We start from the raw sequence: 23704 nt of genomic DNA, 5'->3' as shown, positions 1-23704 counted from the left end.
AAAAAAGACTATGGGACCTGAGAGTGGGAGGCGGTGGTGGACAAGGGTGAATGTGGGCCATGAGGAAAAGAAGATAATGACTCCAAGGTTTCTGTTTTGAACTGGAAGACTGGAGAGGCCACGAACCAGAAGAGGAAGACTGAGAATAGAGCAGGTCTGGGGAACTTCTCAGTTCAGTTCTGGTTACCCTTTTGCAGACTTAAGAGCTTAAAAGAACCCTTAGCTATTACCTAACTAATCTCATCTTAAAACAGAAATATATATATATATATATAGGTTTTAAAATTTTTTATTTTTCAGTAATCTCTGCACCCAATGTGGGGCTCGAACTTAGAACCCTGAGACCAAGAACCTCATGCTCTACCAACTGAGCCAGCCAAACGCCCTAAACAAATTATTTTTTTAAATGAGTCCACATAGGGGCACCTGAATGGCTCAGCCGGTTAAGCGTCTGCCTTTGGCTCAGGTCATGATCTCAGGGTCTTGGGATGGAGCGCCATGTTGTGCTCCCTGCTCAGTGGGGAGCCTGCTTCTCCCTCTCCCTCTGCCCCTACCCCCATGCACTTTCCCTCTCTCAAATAAAGAAAAAAAAAATACATGACAAGTACAATGAATACGGAATGGAAACTTAGCTTTCATTTCCATCTGTAGGTCTCCTGCCAGCCAGATCTCCTCCTCAGATTACTGTTACCATGTATTTGCCATATATTCTTCCCCTGCCCTCCGCCCCCAGAGACAGCCTATGAGCAAACAAGCCTATATGTTGTTTCCCCTCTACTTTTTTTACAATGGTAATTTATACACTTCTGAATCTTGCCTCACTCCCCACTCCCTTCTCCAATAACCTTGTCTTTATCAGTACACATAGGACTGTCTCATTCTTTTCATGACTCCAGACTTTCTGGTGTATGAATGTGCTATAATTTATTTAACCAGTTTCCTATTGATAGACAGATGTGCTACTTATAACTTTGTCTTTCCAAATGAGGCTGTGATGTATTTTCTTATCATGGGTCCTTTCACTCAAAGGACCCATTTAAAATCTGGCCAAATATATACTGTTTTCCCTTTCGAGGCTGTTTCTCAACAATGCAAGAGAGGTACTCTCCTCCACCAGGTGTGATAGGTAGCTCTACTGCACCAATGGGATTGTACTGGTAGGTGAATATCAGCATACTTCCATACCCACTGGCAACAAGCTGCTGCCCCAAGCCCGAGCGCTCCACTCAGGTTTCTCAGAGACTCTAGTTCCCCCACCCCCTTCCACAATCCACCAACTAAAGGATTGACACCAGACAGGAGTCTTCAGAGTCTGTTCTGCTTGACCAGTGCCAGGGTGTTAAATATTTTGAATACCACTCTTTGAGCTTTGCTAATAGAGGTGGAAAATAGTATTGCAGTATAGGGTAAGTTGCATTTCTTTTCTTTAAATGCCATTTTAATTTCCTTTTCTGTATATTCATTTTCTTTTGGGTTGTTTTTTTTTTTTTTTTTTTGCTTCTTGATTTTCCAGGAGCTTTTTATGTTAAAGAGAATTCCTTGTCTGCTGTTTGTGTTGCAAATATTTGTCAGTCTATTTACCTTTTTGTTTGCAGACGTAACATTTTTCTGAGGTTGGATTTATCGATCCTTTCATTCATAGCTTCTGGGTTTTGTGTTACATCAGAAAGATCTTTGCTCTGCCTAGATGAGTAAGATTGTTCTGCCTTTCTTCTTATAATTTTGTCTTTTCATTTTCTATCATTACACATTTGACCCACCTGAAATATTCTGATGTAAGGAATAAGGCTTGGGTCCAACTTTATTTTCCCCAGATGAAGGCTCAGTGGTAGCAAGACCATTATGTTTCCCACAATTTCATAATATGTTATCTTTATCACCTACTGTGGATGTGAAACCACTTCTGGGCTCCCTCTTCCGTTCCACTGATTAGCTTCACGTGTCAGGATTACTGTTTCAGTAATAGTTTAAAAATATTTTTAGTACATGATATGGCTAGTAGTCCTTCAGTACTTTTTTCTTAGATTAAAAAAAATTTTTTTTATTTATCTGGGGGCGGGGGAGAAGCAGAGAGAGAAAGGAGGAAACAGATTCCACGCGGAGCCCAATGAGAGGCTCAATCTCAGGACCCTGAAATCATGACCTGAGCCAAACTCAGGAATCAGACGCTCAACCCACTGAGCCACCCAGGCGCCCCTCAGGTAATTTTTAATGAGTCCTTATATATTCATTTTTCCATGGTAGCTTTAGAATCAGTTTGGTTTTCCATTCCTTTCATCAAAAAGGTTGACATGTAGACAAATACTGTATGATTTCACTTATACAGGGACCTAAAATAACAAGTGAATAAACAAACAAAAAGCAGAATCAGATCCATAAATAGAGGACAAACTGGTGGTTGCTGGAGGAGGTGGGGGGAATGGGCAAAATGGGTGAAGGGGAGTGGGAGACATGGGCTCCAGCAACGGAACGAGTAGGTCACCAGGATAAAAGGTGCAGTACCGGGAACGTAGTCAATCATACTTAAGTGTTGTATGGTGACGAATGGGAGCTACTCACGTGGTGAGCACAGCGTAAGTGGACTTGGGGAATCACTGTTGTACACCTGAAACTAATATTAACATTGTGTGTCAACTGTATTTCCATTAAAAAAAAAAGGCTCAATATGTTATTAGGTCATGGCAAATTTATATATTAATGTAGGGAGAAACAGTATCCTGTTGAATCTAAGAATAGCACACATGGTATTATTCTATTTGTGCTGTCTTACTTTCTGTCTCTAGCATTGCGTTATTTTTTAGGTATTACATGTATTTTATTATAAACGGGATCTTTCCATATCATCTTAACAACTGCTGCTTAGGTGTAAATAGGAAGTCTGCTACTTTCTGCTTATTTTGTACCTACTCACTGAATTTTCTTACTGTAACAGTTTTTCAGTTTTCTTGCATTTTTCAGGTATCAACTGTGAGTAAAGTTTTACTGTCTCACCATTTTTACGTTTTCTCTCTCCTGACCAACAGTATCAGCTAGGTCCTCTAGAAAAGCGCCACGTGGTGATAACAGACAGCCCTCATGTGGTTCATGTTTCCCCCATAAGCAGGAGGCTGGCTTTTGGCTTACATATAAAATCGATGTAAATACATATTATTTATTATATGCAGTTTTTAATATAATCTGAGTCCTTTGCCCTTTATATGTGTTGCAGATATTTTCTCCCACTTTGTGACTTGTCTCTTTACTTTCTTTACAGGGGTTATTAGATGAACAGATGTTTTTAGTTTTAATATGGTTAAATTTATCAGTCTTTTCTTTTAGGGCTAGCATTCTTTAAAGCTCTGTTAAAAGTTCTCTCGTCTCTCCAAATCGGAAAGTCTTCCATAGTTTCTCCTAAACATTTAATATGCTTTGCTTTTCATATATAAGTACTACATAAAATACACTTACAATTTTTGTATGCACACCCAAATAGATTTTTTCATGTGGATAACCAGTTGTTCCATAGTAATTGTTGAAAAGGTCCTCCTTTCCACATTATCTGTATCTCTAGTGTACATAAAAATTCCATATATACTCTGTTCAATTGGTTAATTGAGTTTATTCCTGCACCTTACACTTAGTTGCTAGAGCATTAATTCGATTCTTAACCTCCGCTCCCCGCACCCCCCCCCCCCCCNCCCCCCCCCCCCGCAGGAGTGTCTAGCCTATTCTTAGCCCTTTACAGGTATTTTCCACTTACACCCAAGGTTCTTTTATGAGAAAAAAGTGCAGGAGTTGTCTGTTATTTCCATTTCTGTGGGAGTGTTCACTTTTTTTTTAACCCTTTTTCACCTTTTCAATTCTATTTCTACTCTTTCAGTGATTATCCTTAAAAACTTACTATGCACACTTAACATACTCTGAAGTTCATCAACATTTTAAAGTTTCTCCCATCTTCCATATTATTGTCAAGTAGTACATTCCACCTTGTCTTTAAAACATCAAATCTATTTTTTACTTCTACAGTATCTTCATAGACAACACTTACTACAGTGTTTCATTTAAATAGATAAAATAGCCCTGATACACAATTCGAAAGTAATGAAAGGATATACAGCGAAGGGGCACCTGGGTGGCTCAGACAATTAAGCATTTGCCTTCGGCTCAGGTCATACATGATCTCAGGGTCCTGGGATTGAGCCCTCTATCCAGCTCCCTGCTCAATGGAATGCCTGCTTCTCCCTCTCTCTCTGCCCCTCCTCGCCTCATGCTTGCTCTCTCAAATCAAATCTTAAAAAAAAAAAAAAAAAAAAAAAGGGATATAAAGTGAAAAGTNAACGCCTCTGTCCCCCTGGCACCTCAGATGTCCTCCCAAGAGTTTCATGTGTATCCTGGAGGTATTTTATGCATAAAGAAGCAAATGCACATTGTATTTGTCCCTTTTATAGAATAGTAGTAAATCATAGGTATTGGTCAACCTCTTGTTTCTCTTTTCGTGTCTTTTTCATGTTCTGTCTTGAAGGTTATTCCCTACCAGTTAATAAAACATTTCTTCTGTTTTTACATGAGTATTTCTGTTTACCAATTTCTTCATTCACCCTGCTTGCATCTAACTCTTTCCTTCTGGACTCAATTGCTTTCTTTCCTAAAGAACAATCTTATGTTCTTTCAGCAAAATCTGAAAATGTTTTTTTCACCCTCCCTTTCATTTTATTTTTTAAAAGATTTTATTTATTTATTTATTTATAGAGCACAAGCCGGGAGGGGGGGCAGCAGGCAGAGGGAGAGGGAGAAGCAGGCTCCCTGTCGAGCAAGGAGCCCAATGTGCGGCTCAATCCCAGGACCCTGGGATCATGACGGGAGCTGAAGGCAGTCGCTTAACTGACTTGAGCCACCCAGGCGTCCCCCCCATCCTCCCTTTTATTTTATTATTTTTTTAAAGATTTTATTTACTTATTCGACAGAGATAGAGACAGCCAGCGAGAGAGGGAACACNCCATCCTCCCTTTTATTTTATTTTTTTTTTAAAGATTTTATTTACTTATTCGACAGAGATAGAGACAGCCAGCGAGAGAGGGAACACAAGCAGGGGGAGTGGGAGAGGAAGAAGCAGGCTCATAGCAGAGGAGCCTGATGTGGGGCTCGATCCCATAACGCCGGGATCACGCCCTGAGCCAAAGGCAGACGCTTAACCGCTGTGCCACCCAGCCACCCCCCATCCTCCCTTTTAAATACTAANACCCCTCATCCTCCCTTTTAAATACTAATTTATCTACATGTAGAATTGATAGCCAACATCAATTTTTTTTCCTCAGCACTTATTTTACTGGCTCCTGGCCTATATTGCTGCCATTGGAAAGCCTGCTGTTAATTACTCCTTTGCAAGTGATGTCTTTTCTCTTTGGTTGCTTTTAGATTTTTCTCATCTTTTGCAATTCTACCACCTGTCTAGATGTAGACTTGTTTTCATTCACCCTCCTAGATATTTTTTTTTTTCAACTTCACGTCCTTAATAAATTGTGGAAAAATCTTCAAATGTCTTCCCTCCCTTTTTCTGTAAGTTGGATCTTCTATACTCCCTATTAGCCTTCTTCTATTTCCCATTTCTTCCCCTGTTACAATGCAGATATTTTCCTTATTTATCCTCTCACAAATTCCCTCCAGATATGCCCATCTCCTCAGATATGCCCAGTCTGTGGCTTAATCTATCCACTGTGTTCTTAATTTCACTAATTATACTTTTTAGTTCCAAAAGACTTAGCTTTTCATATCTATTTTGCCTTTTTCATAGTCTTTTCTAATGGTTTTTATGCTTTCTTCCCTTGCTCCAATTATTGAAACCATTTTTATTCCACAGTTATTGTTTTAAGTTTGTGGAGGTGCTAATCCTCCAAGATTATGTCTGACTTGTGCTCACAGTGCACAGTTTTTGATTTTTGATCATGAGTCCATTTGTTTTTTCTGTACTGGAGGAATGATGCGGCTTGGGCTATGGGTTCCCCAACCAGGTTGCCAGAAGGTCTATGTGCTTTTATCAGTAATTTTCAAACTGAGATTCTTGGGCATCTAAAGATTTATATACTTTACATTTTGAGCTTTTAAAGATTTCATTTGAACACTGAAGGGATCAGTGGCTAATAATTCTTGCTGTTTTAAAATTCTATGTTCTATGTCTCCATGACAACTGAGAACACTCAACCACTAGTCCTGAAGCATTCTCAGTAATATTAGTTACAATAGCCAGTTACCGCCAACTACAGAACCTAGTGGCACATACAGAACATCATTCAGTTCTCTCAACCCTACGAGACGAGTACTATAAAGGTTATGTAACTTAACGTTGCACAGTTGGTGGGGGACAGGGTAAAATTCAAATCTAGATCTATATGACCCTAGAGCCCAATCACTTAATCACTATTAATTTATTCATGCAACAATTTACTAAGGAATTATTATGTGCCGGGATGTGCTAAGTGGTAAGCATGGGGTTAACAAAACAGATATTTTTCCTATTTCAAATGATCTGTGAGGGGCCAGTTTTTTCTTCCTCTTAACTTCCAATTTGTTGCAGACCAATATTTTTGTTAAAGAAATTAAAAACATTGTAGCAATGTCAAATTGCTATAAAAATTTCCTCTCAATTTTGTTTTCATCTCTCCATGGACTGGTACCAAATAACGTGCAGACCAACTCCCCCTGCGGGAGCTTCTCTGTGGCATAGCTCCACCGGCAGACCATGTGGGGGCTCTGGGGATGACAACTGTGGGTGGATGATGAAGAAAAAAGATACTTTAAAAAAAATTATCTTTATTTTTTTCAGAAAGACACTTCTGACAATAGTGGCTTCTCTGTGCGGAGCAAGAACCTTCTAAAAGGGTGTAATTGAAACCAATACTATATGTTAACTAAAATTTACGTAAAAAATTGAAAAAAAAAAAAGGGTATAATTAAGTATATTTTAGGTCACAGTCTACCTAAGGAGTATGCATGAAAAGGAGGTGGCAGGGTGGGAGGTGTAGACTGAGTAGATAATGAAAAGGCCACATTATGGTCTAACTTTATAAAAATCTGACCATTTTCCTGGTGAAGACTGGCTACTATTACTTGCTTCCTCTGTCACTCTAGTTCTCTAACGGGGCAGGACAGTAAGTAAAAGGCCAGTCAGGAAAACTAATTACAGAAGCTTATGGAAATTTATTTACATGTTTTCTTTCCTCACCACCCAGCAGACAACTGGATCAGAGCAGACACTGGGACGCTTAGGAACTAGCAAGCAAACACTTTAATATTATCCTAACTGAAGCAGTAAGATGAAGTTGCTGAAAAATCTTTCAAAGCAAAATGACTCCTGGCTTATCTGCACCATGATTTTCCTATCACGGAAAGCAGAGCATTGATCACATACACAAACACACTTATACTGAAATCTAAAATAGAGACATTATTATACTTTAAGACTAATAAATACCACTAACTTTAGGATTTTAAAATCTATAAAGATTTTTTTTTTTTTTTTTTTAAGGACTGCCTGGCTGGCTCAGTCGGTAGAGCATGCAACTCTTGATCTCAGGGTTGTGAGTTCAAGCCCCATAATTGGGTCAAGAGCTTACTTAAAAAAATGATAGAAAACAAAAAATACATTCCTCTTTAGAAGAAGACAGATTTCCCAGGAATAAGCTTTGAGGTTTGCCAAAACTTGTACTGGAACAATTAAATGTCTGAAAGCACCTTATAGCTACTTCTGTTTTAAAGCATCTGAATAAGTTATGGTCACAACATTCAAAATTTCAAACTTTAAAATGCACTCTATCACTGTTAGACTCAGAACTACATTGTTTTCCTGCAATTGTGGTTTATTGTAATCTTAATCCATTTTCTCAAAGACCATTCAACACATTTATACTATTCCAGTAATTACCATGCTACCCAGAAAAACAAATGAACACTTTATTAAGAATTAAATGAAGGTATGGAATGTGATACAGTACAAGTAAGACACCCAAGATGGATATAATAGTACTACTCACACAAAAAGTTAAATCTCACTTAAAAAAAAAAAAACAAAATCACAAGACAAAAGAAAAAGCAATCCATCATTATAAAGTAAGATATTTCATGCAAAAACTCCAAAAAAATCCTCCCAACCACCCCCCAACCACCCCCCCCAATTGCCAACAAACAAAAAGCTATCTGAAAATATTGCCATGCTAACATATTAACCGCAATGTAATCATTCATAGGAAAACAACACAGTAATTAAGCAACAGATTAGATGACAACACAGGCTGCAGTATCATAAACTCAGAGACCTCGGAGGACTATGTGATAAGCAATTCCAGATTCACTGATGGGGGAGTGGTATGGGCTCAATGTTGAGAGGTAAGTATGTAAATATAAACTCCATTAACTCATTATCTTCTAATTATAAAATCTGGAAGCTTCCAGAATCTGAAAAATTATATAAAATTTGGCATACTCCATTTGTGTTCTAAGAAATTACTTTAGGATCATAACTGCAATTATTAGAGAGCTGTATAAAAGCACTTCAAGGTCAGAAACTGACCTCTTAAATAATGATCACAATTTACATCATAGAAACAACTCCAGATATGCATTTACTCTGATTAACTCTTACTTAGGGCGAGAAACATGACTTTCTAGCACTTTATGTACAACTTACTACAAAGAGCCAGATAATTTATAGATGGAATAAAATATAAAACAAAGGTGAACTGGTACAGAGAGTGAAGGGGAACATTCTCACTTAAAAGAGATTTAAGTCAGTAAAAACCTGCCTTGCCTCCTGAGGCAGCTAGAGTCAACAGACTGCCAAGCTGCGATTCATGTCTCTGTGCCAAGAAGCTTTAGCCTGTTTCATGGAAAAGATAGTTTTCTATTAGAAAACAGGAATGGCATTTTATGGGACAGCATTCCCCTCCACAGCTGCCCAACAAGCCTGTCACCATGTCGTGCACACACAAAGCATATTTCCAAGCATATGTGGATTTCATGATGAGGCTGCCCAGGACCAGGAGGCACCATGTCACAGCACCTGCCCATTTAGGTGACCTGGAGAGAACTGGGACACCTACATTTATTTCATGGTTCTGGGTTCAGCTTACCTATGGTGTACAGACTGGCTGTAACCATGAGGCCAAGGAAGAAGAAGAAAAAAATACTTAGGACAAAAAAGGGACCCACTCCCATTTGCTTTTTTTTTTTTTTTTGCCCCTTTAGATTTAGGGTAATTAGAACAGATTAGAAAATTATTCAGGATTACCCTTCCTACCTCTGAAATGTAACTTCCTATTCACACTCCACGAAAAGAATACCGTAATTGCTCAGTGGCAGGATTTAGCCTCTAAAACACAGAAGCAGTTGCTCTAATTTTCACAAAATGAAATGAGAAAATTTTCCAATGTGAAACCCAGAGTTTGAAGCCAGTAAAGAAGTGTCTTTAATAATCAGGACGTTCACAGAGCTCTTTGGAATGTGTCTTATACATACAAAGTTATCACAAATTAAATCCCCAGAGCATTCATGAAATAAGTTCTTCAATGGGAAAGATTTCTAATGAGAGATAAATGCTTCCATCAGGAAATTAAATCTGATAAACCAATCTTTCCCAACTGACAAAGTCCGCTAATAGCTCAACATAGCCTGTGGAATCAAAAGTAAAGTTCACTCAATCATGATGATGCAAAGATGAAGTACAGATGTGCAGTGCATATGAAAAAAATGTGTAGACCGCTGCAGTTCTAAAACAGATTTATATTACAAAGCAATGTAAATAAATATTGGGCTAGTACAAAAGCTCTTATTTACAGTTTTACAAATGAAATCGTATTCAGTGTAAATGCTGTGTTTTAAAGAACACAGTACTGTATTAGTCAAATGAGTTCTGTTGAGGGGATTACAGTTTCTGTTAGAATCAATGCATAACATAGAAAAGATTCAAGTTAACTTGGTTTATAATTTAGTACAGACAAACCCAGTTTAACCTGGAATGGCATCTGTTAAAGTGCTGAAAAACAGGAAATATTTAGAAAACACTGTACATTATTAAAGCTTTATCAAGTCAGAATGTTAAACTTCTTTCACATTTTTTATCCTTTTGCCTCAGGCTTGTGGACAAGATGTTATTTCTCGGCAAAGGAGTAAAACTTAAGAGGCCACCAGCTGCTTTTAGATGATTTTAGGTTCAGTGGATTTCGCTTCCTAAAACAACTACTTATCCATCAACCATACCTTCAGGCCTCATGATCTGGTAAGTAATTAAATACTCAGGATAAGCCTGGAAGAGAAAGATTAAATATTGGTAAACACATTTTTGTTTAGGTGATTTTACCATAAGGATTCCTAATCTTTAGAGAAGAGGTTCTAAATTAGAGTGTGAATCAGAATCATCTAAGGGCATTTTCTTAAAACAACCTACCTTGATTCCAATCCCCCTTAGGTGTCTAGGATGAATACTAACCACGTGTTTCTTTTTAAGAACTGAGGCCACCCTGCTACATATCCTCAGTTCAGAACACTGCGCTACAGATGCTTCTGACTGGACCTGTGTCACTAAGAGCAAGAGGGAATGGTACACTTCTTTGCCACACACAGGTTAATTACTAAATACAGGATTCTGATTAATTATATTTTACAGAAGCTAAAAAACAGAAAAAAGATCTACTATAATTGAAAAATCTGAATCAAGTCTGTAAGATAATATTCTATCAATGTTATTTTCCCAATGTTAATAATTTTAAAAGAGAATGTCCTTGTTTTTGGGACATACACCCTGAAACATTTAAGGTTACAGAGCAAGCCTACAACTTCCTCTCCAGCAGTTCGGGGGGAAAAAAAAAAAAGCTGTATTCACACACACAAGGGAGAACAATAAAATGTCAACATTGGGAAAACCTGGGTGAAGTATATATGGGAATTCTCTATTATTTTTGTTACTTTTCCATAAACTTAAAATTATTTCCAAATAAAAGTTAAAAAAAACCACAACCCAGTTCTTAAGGCAATGTGCCTTGTCAATTTAAGAGATCAGTAAGAAGAGGTTAACGCAGGACTCTAAATAATTTCTGAAGATGAACAATAAAACTGAATTACCTGTTCTCCTCTGTAAATAACATACTCAGCTAAAGCTAGACCATTTACGCTGGGTCGACCAGTGACTGAGTGATGTCCTGGAGGAGAATGTGCCATTTTCATTGCACTGAACTGCAGGAAAGACTTTCCCAAGGTTACCCGGCAAAAGAGCAGCTGTCTGGAACATAAAAAGGAAGAGATCTCCCTGACGACAAGGCAGTCCAGGAAAGGTTTATTTCTGTACACTGCATAAGCTTTTTAATATATTTATACAAAAACGGAGTTGTCATTTCATACTTAAAAGAACTTTCTAAGAATGTCTTCTACTACTCTCATTAATGAATTTGCCACTTTCTTATTTTAACTATATAAACTGAAAATGTAACAACCTTATAGAGAAGGAGGCTCTGCTATCTTGTTTGTACCCAGAGCGAAAGCACAAACCATAGCCCAAGTGGGAAGGAGGGGACTTAAGGGGCTCCCATGAAGTAGCTTGCGAAGCTGGACATTTATCTGACTAGGTCTAATTGATTCCACCTTCAAAATAGATTTGAAGTTCATTCTCTTAATTCTATTGCTACTGTTAAGTTCAAATCACCAAAATATTTACTTGGACTGGGAACAATGGCCTCTGAACTTCTCTTCCTATTTCTCCTCTAATTCCCAGCTAAATTATTTTCCATCCAAACAACCAGTTATTTAGAAAAAACAACCCAACACATAAAACATTAATCATATCACATCATTTTTCTGCTTAAAACTTTGTAGAGGCTACTCAGCGTACTTGGAAGAAAATCCAAATTCCTTACAATGACTCCAAATTCTCAAATCTTACTTTGTGTTCACTGGGCACCAGGAACATTAATTTTCTTTCTTCACACAGGCCAACTTTCTTAATCCTGTGGCCATCATACACACTGTTTCCTTTACCACAAAGAGTGGTATCTATTCTGCCACTCTTCAACTGGCTAACACTCATTTTTTTAGATTTCAGTTGAAATGTTAGTTCTTCAAATAGTCTTCCCTTACCAGAAGTTTAAGGAGATTACTCTCCCAATCCCCTCAGGCATTTGACTGACCTTCCTTATTTCCAATGAACCCTTTTTTTTTTTTTTTTTAAATTATTTTACAGTTTCTGTTTTTCAGAGGAGAAAAAATTTTGGTCAACCAGTTGATTCTGTTCTCCAAAGAAGAGAGGTTATCCATACTTTTTATTCTAAATATGCCTGTTGGAAACCCTAGCATTTCTAATAGATTTCTATTACACTCATAATCAGCCCTGTGATAATCCAAATACAAAAGTCTGAAGTTAATAAGCTTATCTGCAGACAACCAACCATTCTGTTCCAAAGACAGTTTACAAGAAGTACTAAAATACTGCTTATTAAAATCAAAAACTATTTTAAGTAGGAGTTAAACAGGCTAAGTGCTCAGAACTTTTACCTCCAGATAATACAACAGCAGAGTTCAAGTTATAGAATCTGGAGAAATTATAAGCCTTTTAACATGTTCAAGTAATTTATGATCTAAAACGGAAGTGGATGGGAGTTCATGCCCAGAAGGACTGACTTCAGGCACCTACACAAGTCTAAATTTAAGGGGAAAACAACAAGAGTAATATAAAAACAGACCTTGTTTTTATATTGTTTACAGCTCTTTACCCTGGCAACCTTTCAAAATCAGCTGGGAAGACTTAAAAAAAACCTAATGCCCAGACCAATTATAAGAGAACCTCTGAGGGTGGGACATAGGCATCAGTTTTTAAAGCTCCCCAGGTGATTCCAATGTGTGTCACTAAGGCTGAGACCTACTGCTCTAAGGCCTTCTTCTGAATCAGTGATCAGAAACATCAGCATCACCTGGGAACGTGATAGAAATTCAAGTTCTGTAATATTTAAGGGACACAGTAAAATCTCTCATGTCCAAAGATATTTTCTACTCCATATTCTTTAAAACACTAGGTGTTCTAATGATTAAATGAGTCAAGAAATAAGACAGAGGATCATAGGGGAAGAGAGGAAAAAATGAAACAAGACGAAACCAGAGAGGGAGACAAACCATAACAGACTCTTAATCACAGGAAACAAACAGGGTTGCTGGAGGGGAGAGGGGGTGGAAGGGATGGACACTGGGGAGGGTATGTGTTGTAATGAGCACTGGGTATAATATAAGACTGATGAATCACAGAACTGCACCCCTGAAACCAATAATACATTATATGTTAATTAATTGAATTTAAATTTAAAGAAATGAGAATAAGTAATCTCTTACCTGTGGCAAACATAACAAGATCTATCTTTGTGAACTGGACACCCAGTACCTCCTCCAATTCCATAGACATACTGATTGCTTTTGGAAGAGTTTTCAGCAAAATAAATCCCAGCTCCAAACATGCCACCTATGTAGGCATGCCTTTCATCGAAGCCTTTATGGATAATTGCATTCACAAAGGGAGATCCTAAAATACAGGTAGATGGATAACACTTTAAAATTATCTTAGAAGAAAAATAAAATGAAATCCTCTTTGAAGTTAAATTCTTATACATACATGACCACCACAATAAAGGATATAAAAAATAAGGATAACAAGTTAACTGTCAGCTAGTTTATGCCTTTAGAATAAATAATTACTTTAGAAGAATTGCTAATATCAATTAATATTTCTAATAAGGTGGTGGATGAGATGTCAAAAAAAAAAAGACATGCACAGATTCAACTAGAAAAAAGAGATTACTTGAAATACCAATGCTAAAGTTATCAAATTCGACCCCAAATCCATACAAATCGAGAACCAAGAGTCTCATAATTCACCTCATATAGCAAGGCTGAATGCAGTTAAGTCTTACACTGACATCCACATCTGTGTACATTTTCTAGGTATCAAAAGTGGCTAAAATGTTTTTTTTTGGTTTTAAAGATTTTATTTGACAGAGAGAGAGTGTGTGAGCACAAGCAGGGGGAGCTCCAAAAGGAGAGGGAGAAGCAGGGAGCCCGATGGGGAACTCAATCCCAGGACCCTGGGATCATGACCTGAGACAAACGCAGATGCTTAACCGACTGAGCCACCCAGGCGCCCCTTTATTTTACTTTTTTAAAAAGTTTATTTATTTGGGGCACCTGGGTGGCGCAGTCCTTAAGTGTCTGCCTTCGGCTCAGGGCGTGATCCTGGAGTTCTGGGATCGAGCCCCACATCAGGCTTCTCCACTAGGAGCCTGCTTCTTCCTCTCCCACCCGCCCTGCTTGTGTTCCCTCTCTCGCTGGCTGTCTCTGTCAAAATAAATAAATAAAATCTTAAAAAAAAAAAGTTTATTTATTTATTTGTCAGAGAGAGAAAGCACAAGCAGGGGGAGTGGCAGGCAGAGGGAAAAGCAGGCAGAGGGAAAATCAGGCTCCCTGCTGAGCAAGGAGCTCAATTTGGGACTGATCCACAGACCCTGGGATCATAACCTGAGCCAAAGGCAGACGCTTAACCCACTGAACCACCCAAGCATCCCCAAAGTGGTCTTTTCATGTTCATTCTCTTCTTCTCCTTTTTTAAAAAGGATTTGAGAGAGAGAGCAAGTGAGCAAGCACAAGCACGCATGTGTGGGAGGGGCAGGGAGAGAGGGAGTGTTAAGCAGACTCTGCATGGAGCCCTACATAGGGCTCGATCTCATGACCCTGAAATCACGCGAGCCAAAACCCAGAGTTGGATGCTTAACCGACCGTGCCACCTGGGTGCTCCTGTTCACTCTTCTTTATACCTCTTCTCTCCCATCCTTTCACTTCTGTTGCCTTTCATTCCATTACACCAGATTCTATCTGCAAATGTGGTGTATTCCTTCACTCTCTGCATACTGACTACTTCCTCCCCCGTCCCTGCATGTGTGCCAAAGACAGCCTAGCCAAAGGGAAGGAGGTAGTCATGGGAACCAGGCCCAAGAGAAGGGTGAGGGGTGGGCGCTGAGAAAAGCCAATATTAACAGTTAGCTGATTCATCAAGATTAGTGTCCCTGTTCATAAAGGAATGGAAAAATACACTGAATTCCACTTTATAGATATACTGAAGAATAGAATCACTTATTTGAATTAATTTGGAAAAACCATAATCATTTATACTATAAAACAGAAAAGTCATTCATTATAATTATCAAGTCAGTACATTAATAAATATTTATTACACTCTGTGCNTGGAAAAACCATAATCATTTATGCTATAAAACAGAAAAGTCATTCATTATAATTATCAAGTCAGTACATTAATAAATATTTATTACACTCTGTGCCAAGGGATTGTCATAATGATTTTCAGGGTTTCAGAATGAGAAATACTATTTAGATGTGCACCAATTCAGTCTGCTATAGCCATTCTTCAGGGGCTTGTGAAATTTAAATGCTGTGCTTTATGGAACTTTATAGGTCTCTAAAAAATTTTCTGCAATCAAGGCCAAATGAAAAAACAGATGGGAGGTACTATGTGATTGAAGACTTGATAAACACTGTATTACTATCTATATTCATCTTCGCTATAAATTTAAAAGACCAGGGGCGCCTGGGTGGCTCAGTAAGTTGGATGTCTGACCCTTGATCTCAGCTCCGGTCTTGGTCTCACGGTTGTGGGTTTGGGCCCCACGTTGGGCTCCATGCTGCTTTTAAAAAAAAAAAAAAGAAAGGAAGACCAATCAACATCTGTTAGTTTGCAACATAAGAAAACCCAGGAAATTTCAAGAATAAATATTGGTGCTCTCAATACTACAGAAGTTCTCAGAAAATCCCCTAAGTTCAATGACAATGGTTTAAAAAAAAAGATTTTATCTATTTATTTATTTATTTAATTCGACAGAGATAGAGACAGCCAGCGAGAGAGGGAACACAAGCAGGGGGAGTGGGAGAGGAAGAAGCAGGCTCATGGCGGAGGAGCCTGATGTGGGACTCGATCCCATTACGCCAGGATCACGCCCTGAGCCGAAGGCAGACGCCCAACGACAAAGCCACCCAGGCACCCCTATTTTTATTTTTTGAGAGCAAGCGAGCAAGCTTGTGTGAGGTGGGGGAGGCGGTGGAGGGAGAGGGAGAGAGAGAATCTTCCTTTTTTTTTTTTTAAGGATTTTATTTATTTATTTGACGGAGATAGAGACAGCCAGAGAGAGAGGGAACACAAGCAGGGGGAGTGGGAGAGGAAGAAGCAGGCTCCCAGCGGAGGAGCCTGATGTGGGGCTCGATCCCAGAACGCTGGGATCACGCCCTGAGCCGAAGGCAGATGCTTAACAACTGCGCCACCCAGGTGCCCCAAGGGAAAGAGAGACTCTTAAGCAGACTCCACATTCAGTGCAGAGCCAAACTTGGGGCTCGATCTCCTGAGATCATGACCTGAGCCAAAATCAAGAGTCAGGCGCTTAACTGACTATAAGCCACCCAGGTGCCCCTCAGACCTTAATCTTAATTCAATCAACTAGTTAAAAGTAAAACACACCATTTCTCAGTGATCATAATATGCAATATCTATATAAAGAGAAGGAAAATATGTATAGTCAACATTTCTATTTCTGTATTTTGTCCTTATGGCAATCCTATATAGAAACAATCCATTATAAAATATACAAATTCAAAAGAGGTTGGAAATACAAATATAAATGTAATAGTTACAGAAATAATGTTTATTTTTAAAAAGTGGCATGAGAAAGACTCATTATTTTACATGTGAGAAAAAAAAGAATGTAGCAGAGGACGGCGGTAGGGTAGTGGAAGAAGAATCTTTTTTTTTTTTTTTAAAGTGAGGTTTGAACTCACAACCAGAGATGAAGAACTGCATGCTCTCCCAACGGAGCCAGCCAGGCACCTCAGGGAAGAGGAAACTTACCATGAAATAGCATTCTTTCATTTGCATGGTTGTGGTTTTCTTCAGAAACTTCTTTTCTCCTATGAGTATATCTTTCCCATAGTTTCTTATTACAAACTTTCTGAATCTATAAAAAAGAAATCAGAAAAATAAAAATCTTTAGGTCATAATTACTTACCTACTTGTTCATCTTAACCAAATGGGCCACATAGCCAGTAGAGAGGCAAAAGTTTTTTCTGAAAGGTAAAGTATGTTTTATTTTAGTCAACTTAAAATAACTTGGTCTCAAACAAAGAGACGGAAATATAGCTAACGTTCTGGAAATCAAAAACTTCAAAGTAAAAAAAGCTACATATAGCCTTACGTGAATGTCAAAAATACTGTTCACTGACTAAAATACTTCTAATTTAGTATTATTACTAAAATATCTCCCCATCAGGTATGTTGAGTTCTCCATATAAGTATTAAAAAGAGAGTCTCTTTCACCTCTCCCTGCTTTATCTGGCTCAAAGTATCATCTTTTCTGTTTTTAATTAAAAATATTGGAAATAGCCACACCAAATACCATTTTTAAAACCCTATACAGACACAGAGACATACCCCTACTACTTCCTCTACTCTTCCCTATCCCTCCACTTTCTAAAACTTTTGTCCGGCATTTGGAGTACTAGGGATCAAAATTCACACTCCTAGCGCTGTTTCTTGGCAGTATTTAAAGGTGTTACAGCCCTCTGCTGGTCCCAGGGCACATCTGGGAGGTGGTGGTTTTAGTCTTGGCTCAAAAAAACTCAAAATACTGCCACAGATGTAATCAAGGAACACAAATGACACAGAGATCTCATTTATGTTATAAAAAAAAAAAAAGTAACACAAATACAAGTTTTATTACTGAAAGGCTCATTAAACATTGTATTAAAATATCTTTACAGAGGAAGAAAACAGCGTATCTTTTCTCGACTTTTAGCTATTTTGAAAATCAAAAACATATTCTCTCTCCTGCCCTCACCCTTAACAAGTCTCTATACATTTTGTAACTGCTTGCAGATAATGCAGACCTCACTGAAATTTCCCTGTAATAGGTATAATTATTTCTTATTAAAAATTATTATATATGTTCATGAATGGAAATCTCAAGATATTATTCTTATCATACTATGATATACACTAATAAAAAGGAGCTTCCAGAAGTAGGATTCCTCTACATGAATGTGTACTTGTTTTAAGCCATCTAACATAGCTATCTCAATAAACAGTCTTAGTATCCACTAACTCTAAAATATGACATCTAATATTATACTCAGTTTATTATTTTGAAACAGTAATATCAAACAGATGAAAGATGTGATGCTATTCAGTTTTGAGTTTAAAATTTAGGTATTATGAAGACACTTGCCACATTTTGATTATCTTATTTTAGAATTATTAAAATACATCAACATAGTTAACAAAAATATTTATGCATCTCATTTTTGCTTGCTGTAGTTCAAGAAAAACACAGAAAAACTGGAAAAAGCCCTGAGAGGAGTACCTGAGAAAGTCCTGTCACGAAAAAGATAGGACTCCCATGCGAATGACTTAAAACATTTTTTAAAGACTGTTTTTGGAAAAGATGAAGGTATAGAGGGAACACTACCGAAATTATAAAAAAGTGGTATGTATGGGGACTCACAGAAACCTGGAGTAGCTGCAAGAGAAATGAAAGGAAGCATGGTATAAATATAAAGATGGAGGCCTTTCCTGAGCCACAAAAAAATTCAGCTTTGTTTTAACAAAGTACCTTAGTAGTAATTCATATATTTAAAGTCCTAAACCTACAGGATTTATCATTATTCCAAGATAAAGCATATCCTCTAAACTTGAATATGTTCAACAGGGGCTGAATTATTCATTATGAAAACAGCACTAAAAAACCACGGAAAACCAAAAACAAAACAAAAAACCAGTACAGGGATTTTGTGAATCTTAACTTTCCAAGGATATAATGGCTCCCAAAATATCCCCTGAGGCTAATGTCAAAGACAAAACTAGGCTAGAAAGATCATTATAGTCTTACAAAAGTTAATTATCATTTCAGACTTTGAAAAAACTTTATTTTCACTAACTTTTTACCTTGAGAATATTGTATCTGTTGAAGATTCCACCTGCATGACCTCCATCTCTGTGCTCTCGGACTGTACTTTGCATCTGATGGAAAAACATGTCAAATACATGTATTAACTTTTTTTTTTTTGATGTGGGGAACATGGTTCTTGACTCCTATGATTCTATTTTTGAGAATACAAAATGAGATTTTAATATTTTTGCTGTTTAAGGAATATGAGTTCTATAAGTTCACAAGTACTATTTTCTAGAGATAGCTATTAGCTAATTAGCTAGTCAACCTGAAAACTATTTACAGGTGAAAATTATATAATGCAAACTAAAGGAAGAAAAAAGAAACAGATGCACAAGTGAGTGAAACATACAAAGCTAACCACCTGACACGCTACAAAACAAAACAATCATTTATTTGTTCCCATTCATGTTGCCCTAATAAAGCACAATTTGTACTTTATTGAGAGTTGGAGTTTCTTGAATTTTAGAACTCAGTCCTACTCAACTTTTTATCTCTGTGCTCCTCACACACGTTCTTCAAAGTGTAAGGCACTATTCAGAGATTTCAGGGGATCCAAGAGTTTTGTGAAAGAAAGCTAGAAGAAAAATTTCCTGGATAAGTAGCATCTACATATTCTGGGTTTTGTCTGAGATACTGGGCTTTGTAATTGCCATCATGAAGGGAGGGAATATTGGCACCCCCCCCCAAATGACAGTAAACTTTTCTCCAACAGAATCATGGGTTAGTATTAATTGTAGTACTGAACCAAGTTACTGGAATTAAAGTTTATTGAGGGAGTGTACCTTAAATGCTAATTTTGAATGTTTTCCAGGTGGTAAAGAGTTAGGGACAATTAAAAAACCCTACTACATTTTTAAGATGGAAACCTCTACGAAGTTTAGCTACTGAACCAACATTCATTTAAGGTATATGAACATACCTCTTCCTCCACAGACTGAAACTCTTTATCATCAGGAGATAGATCTATGAGAATTGTTCCACTTCCAGAGGTGTTCAGAGTTAAGTATGGGTTAAGACCTAGCAAATGAAATTTGAAGGTAAAAAAATATATGCCAAAAAAAAAAATCCCCCAATTAACATCAACCAGAAACGGCTGCTTGATTTATCTGATGCCTACTACCAATTTTTAAAAACGTTTAATTTTGGACTAATTTAGATTTTCAGGAAGGCTGAGATCATACAGAAAGTTCCTGTGTACCTTTCAGTCAACTTCCTCATGTTACCATTAAGTACATTAATGCTGCCCCAGTGTTACCATTTTATATAGCCACAGTGCATCTGTTGCATTTACTAATAAGTAAATTACAGACTTTATGTGGATTTCACTAATTTTTTTCCATTACTGTCTTTTTTCTGTTCTAGGATCCAAACCAGAACACCACACTGCATTTAGACTACTAATTTTGACCCGACAAGCTCTAAGGGTTCTCTGGGAATAGTTCAGAAAATATTTCTATTTTTTTTATCTCTTAAGGAGTCTGTCACACATTTTTTCTTCAGATTATTTCCTTCACTAATTATACAGCCCTTTCAGCAGTTAGTCTTTAATTTTTGTAAATATGAGGAAGAATTACGACAGAAACTTGTATAGCCTCAGGTAATTTTGAATCATCTCAGAATGGTAACTCCATAAAGTTTACTAACTACTGAATGCTTATTCTAACTCCTAACAGTTTTTAATTCAGCAATGAATATTGTTTTCTGAATGTCAATAGTCAAGATAACTATATATTTTATACCTTTACTCTCACAAAAGTTTTTTAAATGGAATCTTAAACAGAATTTTCTAATTTCTTTGGTGTATTTTAACACAACCTCTCCTTCAGTCCCTACAACAAGATGTCTGAAGCTCTGCTGTTTTCCCAAGTAGGAATCAAATCCATTTCTGCTGGGTCAGCGCATGGCAGTTTGCCCCTGGAGAGTTAGAGCACTATTTTAGTCTTTTTCAGGACTATCAGCAACATGCTAAACTCTGATGAAGACTTATAGATATGGCTGAAGGTATAACATAGGTACAGAATCCTGGCTTCAAAGGAAGAAAAGAAAGGTGGTAACTTTATGCAGGCAAGTGACCCTGATGTGCTAGAGCAGAAACAGTCATTCTGTGTCACCACAACTCTCCTTCACGTAGGAATGAATGTCCCTTTGCACTTGCAGCTGGATGTATCAGAATGACTACAGAGCAGAAGTGGCATGGAGTTACGTACCTCTGATGTTTTTTATATTGTATACTAACATTCCAGGGAGCCAAGGGTGTTCCCTCCTTTTTCGCTTATACAATTTTGTCATCTATAAGACATATTCCAGACTACCTCACATTTTAAACATTTTAGCCGTAGACTCTACCAGGCAAGTAAAGTGCATCTACCTTTAATTGATCCTATTCCAGAATTCCAGTTTGAGTATTCCTTAGCTTCAGTCACCTAATTTTGAGAGGCATTTTTTCTTTTTCAAGAGATGGACCCTATCCTGCCTATCACACATTCTTCCCTGAAAATGTCTTCATTTTCGCTAGTCTTAAGTTTTTCTTGAACTCCAGTTGTATAGCCAGGACCTCAATGACAGGAAGTGTCTGACCCCAGGCAGGGTAAATCACACCCTCAGTTTAACAATGTGGTCTTGATACTTAGAACAATTCACCTTTTCATACCCAAGACTTGGTACACAGGAAATGTTAACATCTGTTGAACAAATGCAATCTGCATTTTTTTCAAGTACCAACATTCAGAAGAAAGAAAGATATTATTCATTGGTGTTTTGCCAAATTTCCTCAGTTACAACACTGTTTCTCACTACTTCCACTACAAGTGTTTAGAATTTAGCCATTTACAACAAAAGAGAGATTTACAACATTATTTTACGGGCAGGGCTGAATGCCTAGGCATTGCCTATTATATTACCATAAGATAGGAGATATTCAAGTTTCTGATCTTTTAGAATCATAAAATTTTAGAGCTACAGTAACTTCAGAGCGAAAGCAATTCCCAAACTTCTGAATAGTCCAGAAATTTTACTTAGGTTCATACAATTACCAGCAGAAGCTCAGGAACTAAACAGTAGCAGCACTATGACTTGATACCAGGTTTCCCGAATCCTAATTATTGTTCTTCCTATTAAATGGACTCGCTCTCACAGATTTATAAATTATCATTTAGTAAGCTGAGGGTTGTCTTTATGCCAACTGTTAAACTGATGATAGCATTAATTTAAAATGAAATACCTTGCTGTCCAGAGATAAGTCTCTCAACTCCTTTAATTAGTTTGTGTCTATGTCCATAAGCATTGATTCCAATCTCCTTCAGCTCCTTGTGCCCCATCTCAACTAATACATCCAAAGTGATCTTACAAAAGAGGATGAAACTGTTTAGAAGACTTACATTTGGTAGACATTCACATACTGGTGCTCTTATAATGTATTAGGTTCATACATTTACTTCAGATTTTTTGTGAACAGCTTAGAAATGAAAGCAAACTAGTTGTTAAACTGAACCTGAAAAGTTGCAGCTAATTAAATTTCAGGTATGAACTACCAAAAATGTCATCGTTTTCATTTAGTTTAAGAACCTGAGCCGACTTAAACTGCAAAACAAAAGTGCACTTTCAAATTAACCACATTCAGATCTTCTATTTTGTCTTACCCACCATCACTCTACAACCAACCCATTTATACAATGTCTTCACTGCTTCCTCCAGACTCCACTAACTGCCTCGGGGTTCTAACTACTCTTTTTCCCCTCAAATATATTATTCCCACTTTATGAAACTGAAGACATTCAGAAATCCTGTTTTATTTATACATCTTCCATGAAGCTTCCCTCAATAGTCCAGCTTGCGGTAATTTTTTCCCTTTGAATTTCTTTTTTTTTTTTTTAAAAAAGATTTTATTTATTTATTCGATAGAGATAGAGACAGCCAGCGAGACAGGAAACACAAGCAGGGGGAGTGGGAGAGGAAGAAGCAGGCTCATAGTGGAGGAGCCTGATGTGGGGCTCGATCCCATAATGCCGGGATCACGCCCTGAGCCAAAGGCAGACGCTTAACCGCTGTGCCACCCAGGTGCCCCTTCCTTTGAATTTCTAAAATCTATGCCCAAAACTTTTTTCTTCATATACTGTTAGAGCTCCATTAAATAGATCAAAAATTCCTTAGGGGTACAAGTCTATACCGACCATATTTTCTGAACCAAAAAATCAGTAAATACATTCTGGCAGTGTAATTTAAACTAGGACTGTTCTAGAAAAGCCCAAATATGTACTTAGCATACCTATATACCTTCCCATAGCAGCTAGTGAAGTGTCAGACTTAGAGCAGGTAGTGACTGACACAACTAAAGTGAACAAACAGAACTTAAAGATAACCTACTTTAAGGGCTAAATAAGTTAAGCTTTCCATTAGAGAAAGCTATTTTACTATTACTACATGAGAGTCCATTGTTGCACGTATTTTTAAATTTCTTCGATGTCCTGTTGACCCCATTCATTGTTTAATAGCAAGCTGTATAACCTCCATGTATTTATGGTCTTTCCAAACTTTTTCCTGTGGTTGACTTAAAGTTTCATAGCATTGTGGTCAGAAAATATGCATGGTATGATCTCAATCTTTTCTCCTTGTTAAGGCCTGATTTGTGACTTAATATGTGATCTATTCTGGAGGATGTCTCATGTGCACTTGAAAGGAATGTGTACTTTCCTTTGTTTCCATGT

At 37.5% G+C, this 23704-nt stretch overlaps 1 protein-coding gene across 1 annotated transcript in view; it reads right to left on the bottom strand.

The window, feature by feature from the left end:
* Nucleotides 1-7893: 7893 nt before the first annotated feature.
* TNKS2 (tankyrase 2) overlaps nt 7894-23704 on the bottom strand; it is a 65362-nt gene continuing 49551 nt past the window's right edge. Inside the window, 7 exon segments of the mRNA XM_034662943.1 lie at nt 7894-10273; nt 11089-11245; nt 13339-13525; nt 16907-17012; nt 18995-19069; nt 19921-20018; nt 22222-22342. Coding sequence (XP_034518834.1) covers nt 10211-10273; nt 11089-11245; nt 13339-13525; nt 16907-17012; nt 18995-19069; nt 19921-20018; nt 22222-22342 — 807 coding nt within the window. The 3' untranslated portion in view covers nt 7894-10210.

The sequence above is a fragment of the Ailuropoda melanoleuca genome, chromosome 6 (genome assembly GCF_002007445.2).
Source record: "Ailuropoda melanoleuca isolate Jingjing chromosome 6, ASM200744v2, whole genome shotgun sequence".
NCBI lineage: Eukaryota > Metazoa > Chordata > Mammalia > Carnivora > Ursidae > Ailuropoda > Ailuropoda melanoleuca.
This window is presented reverse-complemented; position numbering and strand designations above follow the sequence as displayed.